Source organism: Peromyscus californicus, unplaced genomic scaffold (genome assembly GCF_007827085.1).
Source record: "Peromyscus californicus insignis strain IS unplaced genomic scaffold, ASM782708v3 Scaffold_4__1_contigs__length_199733344, whole genome shotgun sequence".
NCBI classification, from domain to species: domain Eukaryota; kingdom Metazoa; phylum Chordata; class Mammalia; order Rodentia; family Cricetidae; genus Peromyscus; species Peromyscus californicus.
In genome coordinates, this window is record NW_026294562.1 from 188,346,683 (window position 1) to 188,356,998 (window position 10,316).

At 36.6% G+C, this 10,316-nt stretch overlaps 1 protein-coding gene across 1 annotated transcript; it reads left to right on the forward strand.

Annotated features, from left to right (window-relative positions):
• The first annotated feature begins 2,939 nt into the window (after positions 1 to 2,939).
• LOC128124229 (vomeronasal type-1 receptor 4-like) lies at positions 2,940 to 3,959 on the forward strand. The gene has a single exon (XM_052760410.1). The coding sequence runs from the start codon at positions 2,949 to 2,951 to the stop codon at positions 3,957 to 3,959; it is 1,011 nt and encodes a 336-aa protein (XP_052616370.1). The 5' UTR covers positions 2,940 to 2,948.
• The last annotated feature ends 6,357 nt before the right edge of the window (positions 3,960 to 10,316 follow it).

A 10,316-nucleotide genomic window follows, 5' to 3' on the forward strand; every position in this document is an offset into this window, starting at 1 on the left:
GTGATGCTGAAGGCATGGGCATAAGGGATTTGACTCTGCCTCACCTGAGGTGGGTGGCCACAGTGTTACAGAATGACCAGCTCAGTTACCAACCAGGGCCAAACCTGGGCAATGAATTCATGCACCCTAAAATCTACCCCATTTAAGACATGCTGTAGCTTTTGAAAAGACTGGTTATGAAACAACACTCCTAAGATCTCTAAGACTCACGGCAGCAATGCAGTATCCCAGAGGAGTTCCAGTGAGAATCCAGTCATGATTTTGTACAAGAAGCCAGAGACCTTGAACAAGAGCAGTGACTCATTGCAATGAATATTTGCTAGTGAAGCTGATAGGATGAAAGGATATAATATAAGACACATTGAGGTCGCCAATGCCTCCAGGATGAATGAAAAGGTGTTGGAGAGGTAGTGAAGAAGGACAAGCTACGAGGGGGGTTTGTTTGTTTGTTCTTGTTTTTTTTTTGGCTGCTTTCTTGCTTCCTTGCTTGTTTTGTTTTCTTTTGTGGCAGGGCTCTACAGGTGTGAAGGATGAAAATGGAGGGATGACGAGGTGAACAGAATTGGGGTGAATGATCTGAAACTCAGAAAGAATTAATGAAAAAGTTAAAAATTAAAAAAAATATGTCATATTTCCTATGTGTGTGATCATCATCAGAAGAAGCAAAAACATCAACAAAGAACATATTTGTGAAACTGTTCTGGTGAACTTTTCAGTGATCTTATTTCTGAATGAGTGAACATCAGTGTTGACAGAAATTAGAAAATGTTTGTTGCAATATCAGTCTAAAACTGTGATTCTGTGAGTGTCATGTGCAGACACAAGCTGCCATTCCTCCAACAACCTAAACCAAACTCAATTTCTTTTTTCTTTGAGTATTGTACATTTTCAAATAAGGAAAAAAAAACTTATGTCCATATATCTCACGGAAATGTCACAAGGGAAATATCACAAGGAACCCAACAGATGAAGCACAAAAAAAAAAATACTGTAAGATTTCAAGGACCTTCTGGTGTGCAGAATTCTTTCCTGTGTCTCTATTGATCCATTGATCAAGAACTGTAAATGGGTTAATGTTGGCCTCTGCAGGTTGAAGTATTCAAGACTATTATTGAAATATAACCACCACTTTGTTGATAAAAAGAAATTTATTTAAGTAGGTTGTTTTTTGTATTTGTTTCCCATAAGCAGATGTGACCAGTTTTCCTGAGTGTTTGTAGTGACATCACTGGCATTACCAGTTCTTGAGGTGCTTGGTTTACCTGGAATTATACACAACTTTTGTGGTGTCAACTATATTTTCCTTTATCATTTGTCATTTTAAGTATCCTTTGTATTTTGGTTACTAATTTTTAATTAGATAAAAGTAGCAGGTTTCTTTTGGGCTTTTTCCTATTTAGTGTTTTGATTGAACCAATCCCACTTTTTCTCCCATCTGTCCACCCATATCCAGCATATGTGGTCCAGACACACTTCTTCTATGCTGTTATTATTGTATTTTCTCATCTTCACTGGCCTCTCAGAGAGGCTATTTTTAATCCTCTTATGGGCATCATACAAACTTTTGGGGCCTTGACACAGTCATTACCATATAATCACGTATTTTAAAAATGATAAGCTAAGAAACAACATTGAGACACAATGTACACTACTTATCCTTCTCAGACTGTATTACACCACTTACTACAATACTTTTAATTTTCTGATACATTCATTTTCTTGGGAGATTCTCTGTCCCAGTGCATTGATAAAGGGAAACTGCTACTATCTGGTCTCAGCTCATCTCTGCACATCATCTTTTAACTTCTTCAGATTTCAAGATTCACTGGTAATTTTCCCCCAATTCTTGATTGTCCTGCTGATTGGCTGGCTAACTGTCTTTGCATAGCAAATTAGTAAGTGGAGCAATGTCTCCCTTCCTGAGGCTTCTTGGTTCAGCCTGGTACTGATTCACAGCTGCTTCTGCCTATTTCTTCAAGGGGATCTCACCCTACTAAAGAGGGCTACAGACACATTCTCCTGCAGGAAGAGTATTGCATCCTGAGAGTCTCCTCCTACTGCACTTAAGGACTGTTTAATTGACTGTGTTTCCTTCCATTTCCACTCTAGACTTCTGTCTGGTGCCTGATTTTCCCAGACAGAGTTTCAATAGAGACACTAAACATATCCCCATTAGCTATCATTCTTTTGATAGTGATCATATCCTTGTTAATTCTGCCGACTTATTTTGTCTATTATTGTTCTGTTGAGCATTTTGTGGAATTTCATCCCATTGGATGTCAACAATGCTCTAACAAACATAACCTGAGATTGTACGTGTGTGTGTGACTTTTCATAAGAGCTAGCTCTTAACTTAATAAGATAAAAGATTTCACTTGACCCATAATGAGAATACATTTTATGCTCTTAACAAATTTTTTTATGTATAGCTGTAGATATATTCTTAATGATATTACAAACTTTTCATTAATCAACTTTTAATTTTAGATAAGATATGCTTTAAGAATTGATGATTTTTTGTTTGGTTATGGTTATTAAAATTGTCTTTTTTTGTACCAAGTCTAGAAAATAACAGTATATTTTTATTGTGTTACATTTTGATTGATAGTGTTTACTCTTACTTTTCATTGCTTCTCACAGGTAGGTCAGATATCATTACTCATAATGCTGCCTATTCTGTGATTATGGCGACACATCCCCTCTACACCTGTGTGTGCTGAGGTCTTGAGACATCTTAGAGTAGTATACATTTTAAGTAAATAATTTTCCTGACATTAACTTTGAGAAATATTAGTTATGAAGTCTAGACTGAGATGTTACTCCTGAGTTCTAAGGAGCATTCTGATTTTGTCCCTCTGTTTCTCTTTGGAGTACTGATACTTTTCATTAATTTTGACCAGCGAAATGGCTGTGGCCATTATCTAGACAAAATCATATGCAATCACAGAATGGACTTCTGGAATATGACCATCAAAATCATTTTCTTATCACAAACTACAGCTGGAATTCTGGGAAATTTCTCTCTTCTATACTACTTTCGCGTTCACTATAGAGAAAGCAAATTAAAGTCCACAGATTTGATTCATATGCACTTAATGGCAGCCAACACTTTGATCATTCTCTCTACAGGAGTGCCAAACACAGTGGCAGCTTTTGGTTTGAAGCAATTTTTAAATCATTCTGCATGTAGATTAATTTTGTACATTCAAAGAGTTGGCCGGAGTATGTCCATTGCCACCACCTGCCTCTTGAGTGTCTTCCAAGTCATCACAATCAGTTACAAGGAATGCTGCTGTAAGGATCTAAAAGTCAAAGCTTCAAAGTACGTTGGCTGCTCCATTGCCCTCCTCTGGGTTTTGCACCTGTCGATAAATGTCATTTTCTTTGTGTACCCACTTACTGAAAAGAATAGTGAAAATCTGACAAGAAAACGAGATTTTGGATACTGTTCCACTGAAGGGAGGGATGAAATTAATGACTCACTCTATTCAGCACTGGTGATGTGCCCTGAAATCTTCTTTTCTTTGCTCATGGCCTGGTCTAGTGGCTCTATGATTGTCATTCTGTACAGACACAAACAGAAGATTCAACACATCCGTAGCACTCATGGTTCCAGTAGAATCTGCTTTGAGTCCAAAGCCACCCAGAGAATCCTGGCCCTGGTGTCTATCTTCCTGTCTTTTTGTACTCTCTCCTCCATCTTACAAGGCTGTGTAGCTCTTTTGTATAATCACAGTTGGTGGCTGGTGAACATCAGCTGCCTCACTTCTCTGGGTTTTCCCTGTTTTGCACCATTTGTTCTTATAAATCGTTACTCTGTGGTTCCTAGACTCAGTTTGGTCTGGATAAGGAATAAAATCTCTAATTCTTATTTTAAATATGTAAATGATTTGGTTTTTTTTGGTTGTATCCAGGTGTTTGCTCTACCATCTCCCTCACAATGTCAGTACAGAAAGTGAAGGAGTTGGTGTCTTGTCTTTTAACAATTGACCAAAATGATAAATTGGGAGTTTTGTCAGCTGGTTTAATTTGCAGCCTACATGAGTTTATCCCATTGTAAGAGGAATATCTCACTTTACAACTTACCCCTTGAATGCTTCCCTTTGTCCTGCTGATGTACAATGGAGCTAGCAAAATGCTCTCAATAAAGGTGGCTTTCTTCCCACTCTCATTTTCTAGGGCACCCTGAGTGCTTAGAGTTTTAACAAACAGCTTAAGGGTCCTACAGTCTAATTGCAAAGAAAACTGAAACCATGGCTGGTCCATTCACAACAGCCCTAGCCTGCACCAGTACCAGAAAAGTTCTTCAACCATAACTTCCCAAATATCCTGCGTTTAGCTGCACTGGAGACAATCAGGTTGGTTTGCAAAGCTTGTAGCAATAGTCCTCAACAAGTTCTCAGAAAGAGCATCTTACCTTACCACTTAGTGAAATATATAATCAATGGAAATGAATGTTTTTAATGATATCTTGAATTTTACATGTCAACATGTTTTAGAAATTTTTCAGCTATGTTCATCAGGGAGATTAGTCTGTAAATTTCCTTTATTAACATCTAGATTGGAATCACTGCAGTGCTGGATTAATCAATAGTTTGGAGGCCAATTCATAGTACAATGATGGAAATCAGTTTGGAGGCTCCTAAGAAAACTAAAAAAGAAGTATTATTCCTCTCGTGGGCCTATACCCAGAAAACCCCATATACTTTCACAGAGATATATCCAAATCCACTTTTATTGTTGCTCTATTTATTATAACAAGGAAATGAAGACCAGTTATATATCCATAAACAAATAAATGCTTATCAGATTTGCTTTAATTCAAAAATGGACTATTATTCAACTACAGTGATAGAAGAAATCACAAAGAGTGTAGGAATGTGGATGGTCTTATAATGAATTACACTAAAACAGGGAACACCAACTCAGAAAAACATTCAAATCCCCCCGTTTTTATGCATATCCGATCTTACAAGGTTCAGATGTTTATATGTAAGTAGGTACATTTATCTTTATTATGACACTTAGAAAAGAGACCCAAAATGTAATGTCAGTCAAAGTGGCAGTAAGGTAGTTATGTGAGAGTATATCAAGTTAGTTATTTTTCTGTCTTCAACTCTGCCAATTTCTTATTCTGCAGTCAATAAAGGCATAAAAATATGCTTGTTAGTGACAGTGTAATACCCTAAGCAACTATCAATTGCTACAGCATAGTTCTTTTAATTGTATAGAACTAAATTGAAATATAAAGGAATTGCATCTGGGTAAGTTTTCATTTGCGTGGCTATTTTGTTGGAGGGCTTTAATGCTTTTATTCATGAGTTCATTAGAATACAGTGATTTTAGTTTAAAATAAAATGGTATCACAACTTATCCAAAGATATAGGGATGGCTTAGTTATTGTCATCAGTAAATGCAGTGCACCACACAGATGGATTAAAAGACATAAATCACACAAATGACTTATTTGATGCCACAAATTATCCTTTTTTATTGAAAATAGTTTCCTTTCTTATACAATATATCGTGATTACAACTTCTCCTCCCTCTACCTCTCCTAGTTCCTTCCACCTCCCCTCCTAATCAGATCCACTTCCCTTCTGTCATTAGAAAGACAGGCTTCTGATATATAACATGAACATGACACATAAAATATAATGAGATAAAATAAATCTGATCAAGATTGGACAAAACATACCTGTTCACTCATATACTCAGGAGGCCCATAAAAATACTAAATAGAAAACTGTAGTGTATGTGCAGAGGGCTAGATGACAATGTGTGCAGTCCCTGTGCTTGTGGCTTCAGTCTCTGTGATTCCATGGGATTTTTCCTCAGTTGATTCAGAAGGCTTTGTTGTCCTGGTGTCCTCCATCCGCTCTGGCTCATGCGCTCTTTCTGCCTCCTCTCCCATGGTGTTGTCTGTTCTCAGAAGGGATGGATTTGATGGAAACATCCACTTTGCCAGCACTGATGTCAGAGATACTTTTAATAAACTCCAGCATTCTTCCCCATAAATGCCATGGAGTGTCAAGAGATACAGGGATAATACCTAAACATAATAAAGGTTGCATACTCTAAACCTACTGCCAATGGTTAGGAACCAAGAATATTATACACAGGATTTATATGCTTACTAACCACCTCGAGTTATGTTTAACTTGTAAAAAGTTCCACAATTTTTTTTAAATAGTGCCATAGTTGGGGTACATTCCATAAAACCCAAGTCTTTGGAAAGCATTTTCTTTTTTTCTTTTCTTTTCTTTGATTTTTCGAGGCGGGGTTTCTCTGCGTAGTTTTGGTTCCTGCCCTGGACCTCACTCTGTAGACCAGAACGGCCTAAACTCACAGAGATCTTCCTGGCTTTGCCTCCTGAGTACTGGGATTAAAGGCGTGTGCTGTCACCACCCGTCTGGGAAGTATTTTATATTTGAGCCATGTCAATAAAAGGAATAAATTGGGTGAACGATACAGATATGATGAGGGAAGGTAAAAGAGCCCCCTCCAAAAAAAAACTGAAGGGAACTAGGGAATATGGGACAATTGTTTGTCTGAGTTGTATAAAAGTGCTCCAAAAATGACAAAGACTCTAGGTGTCAACAGTATTTATTAGTGTCATACAGGATTTGAAAATGCCTAAAACAGAAGGGGCAAAGCATTTGGAGTAGTGTCTAGTCTAAGATATTGTGATTGAGAGGAGTCCTAGAACATGAGGATGGAGTCAAAGATGATTGACAATGGACTGGGCTAGGAAGGTCACTGCTAAGAAGCTTAAACTAATGCAAACACAGAGTCACTCAATGAGTTTGCAGGGTGGAAATGGGATGCAATAGACACTAGTGGGATATGATGAGGTGTAGTGGATTTTTGAAAATCACAGTGGTAGAAAGATGTTGGATATAGACAATGCTTTCTCAATGACTCTCTAAATACTGTAACCCTTTTTAATCCTAGATATTGGCCTATAGTACAAAGCATTCACTATGCATCAGAAAGCCCATGATGCTAATAACTTTTAAAATGAATCCAGGTTACATCCATGCCCAGTTTTAGACACAGTAACCAATGTCAACAACCTAGGAGTTTTCCAGATCCAGAATTTAGAACTTTGTGTTCTAATGTCTGAGTCTGTTCTTGGAAGTGATCATACATAAAGATATTCATTACTTTGTATAATTAATATGATATAATAAAGAAGATCTACCATTAGAAGGGTGCCAGCTGTCTTTTAAATTCATACTCTCTTTCACTTTTCATATATATAAAATTAGGCATATATATTGATATATTCTGAATTATATAAAATGTAAATATATGTTAAAATGTATTGCATATATTTATTTTTACAATTAATATGATATGCATATTTATACACTGCTAAATTCATGTAGTATTGATCAAATGTATATAATTTTAGGGCTGACCACATAGCATTGGATAACCAATCCCTAAGGAAGACAAATTCTCCCTTTATGTGCACTCATTAATTACTTGTAGGTTTCCAACCAGAGGTAGAGAATTACCAAATTCCCCATCCATGCTGGCATGTCAAATGGTGCTGCCACTGTTCAGGCCTTGTTTACAAAATCATATTCTTGAAATTTCATAAATAAACTGAGGGCTTGCTCAAGAGGAGAGAATTCATGTCTGGTAGTATTAACTTAGCTCAATAGCTTCATGGCTGAGGAGGCCATTAACCTATAAGAGAACTTACTATTTCCACCTTCCTACAACAATATAATTTAAAATTGTATTCTATGTACTTACTCTGATACTCAGAAGTAAGAGTAGGTCTCACCCCTCATCAGCAAAGAAACTTCCATTGATAGTAAATAGAGATCATTACAGAAGTCCACAACTTGTCAAAATGCAGAGAACAACTGACTATAAAGTGCTGAGCCACAATTTGATGCATCTAAACACATGCACTACAACTAAATCTCCAAGAACAACTTTCAAGGAGTAGAAATGTAAAGTTCAAGGGCCAGTACATATATTGAGAGATTATATCCTTTCTGTATAATAAGGAAGCAGAACATATAGGCCTTTTCTAACTACCTTCACATTTCCTTTATTTACTCCACATTTAAATCCATATATAACAATTATAGGCCAGCATGTTCATGAGAGTAAACATATGCTATTTTTCTAAGCTAAATCCAATTTGCTTCAAATTTGTTCTTTTACTATTTTTTTCCATATGTCAATAAAATTTACACACACACACACACACACACACACACACACACACACACACACACACACGCACACACACACACACGCACACACACACACACACACACACACACAAAATGTATCATTGATTATGATACATACTCCTAATGCTCTTAATTGCTATGATACTTACATTTCTCTATTGATTATGATCTCATTGAAAGAAATGTTAATTGTTTTAACATTTACATCCATCTTTAGATATTAGCCTGAGTAGAGATGAAATTTCAGTAAGTGTTTGATTATAGGAATGATAAAATGTTACAACAAAAGAATAGAAAGAGGGCAGGAAATGCAAATGTTGCAACTCTCTGAATTGTAATCTGTTGTTTGATATTAGCAAGTACAGAAGAGCATGGAAACTGAGGTGTAGTGCCTGATGAGCAGAAAGTGGTCAAATTATAGAAAATATGGAGCTGTTTCTGCAATGGAAATGATCAGCAACCTAGTGATTCCAGTTATAAAAGTTAAACACATGGTTAAGATGTTAGATATTGTATAAAAGAGCACAAAACTATTCACCAGGACGAGGATGATTTGGGTGTCTCTGGTTTCAGGAGATGACCTAGGACACAGAACTCTATACATGTTTTGGAACCTCTGATTGTGCTTCAGCAAGATAAGTACCATGTAACCACTGGCCCACATCATAAGTCTCAAACAGATGACATCAGAGGAAGACAATAAGTTTATATATAAGGTGGAGATTAGATTTTGAGGTTGGAAACCCACAGCATAGAAAATTTCTAAATCCAGAGCAGTTCCTTTCTTCCCAGCTGTCTGTCCATGGCAGAAGAATGATTGATCTTGGGGGATCTGGCTTTAAAATATTTGTACTTGGCATTCCTCAGCATGATCATGCCAGACTGGAAGAAACTTAAGAGGGCTGTGGAGCAAAGGGACACTCTTCTGGCTACTCTATAGTAATAAAAACAAATTAACACACAATGCAATATAGACTATACATCCAACAAAATGCAGCATTGTCTGAGGGATAGCTTCATGGAGAAGAGCCATGAAGTTAGCCCCAGTCATGTTTTTAACATGTATTTCTATTTCCCTTGTCCTGATCTCAGAATTCATCCATGATAATGCAGCAAAGCAAGGCTGAGTTCAGAGCATTTCCATTGCTGTCTATAACAACATTGCCATGTCTGTAGATGACACTGTAATATACTTTTAGGAAAGAGAAAGAGATTTAGGTAACAACTCACAGGAGTCATGTCCCCTTCATTCATGTAAACCTCTTGAAATATAGGGTTGGAGGGAGGCAGCTTTACAAACTCAACCATGTTAGGTACGTTTTCAAGGTGAAGAAGATATGTTTTAGACTGACAGGTCATCTTCAAACAGAGATGTACTGAATATGACATTTAAGGTGTTTTAATAGCATAGATTATTTTTTATGACTATAAGTTATGTCTGGTCCTGGCAGCACCAATCTACTTCAACAATACTTGTTTGAATATAAAAATGAATTTTGTTCCTATGACTGCTCTATTCTTTGTTCCATTTAAAAACCACATCTGTGTTTGCAATCTATTCTATTGAAGCTTGAATTGCTTTGTAGGCCAATATAATGTAGGTATAAAATACAATTAAAGAAAGTGTCAATACTGATCATATAAAACATCTTTACCGAAAACTTGAATTCAATAAACATAAAAATTGCCTCAATATCAGAATTAAAGTCATGAGAACATTTACATAAGTTTTTGTAAGTTATCATTATTTACACCTAGAAAATTATCACTAATTCAGTGTAGTTGTATAAATATATTACAAATTAAATTTTATTCACATAAATGTAGATGAATTTCTAAAGAGTTTTATTAAATAAGAAACACAGAGTCAAATGCAGGGGCGAAAGCTTTAGAGATCACAGAAATAGGAATAGCCACCATCTAACCTTAGCTCTCCACACCACCATAGCTTCCCCAGAGCCAGCTTCTTCCTGTCTTCTATCCTGTGCCTTTATTGCCTTGCTGTTCTGCCTTCTCATTGGCTCTTAGCCCAGCTACCTCAATTTCCGGTCACTTCCTGTCTATACAGACCTCCAGGTCTCTATGGTTGGGATTAAA

Bases quoted from the DNA above. Each gene is read 5' to 3' on its own strand.
- LOC128124229 (XM_052760410.1), top strand. From the start codon at position 2,949: ATGGACTTCTGGAATATGACCATCAAAATCATTTTCTTATCACAAACT.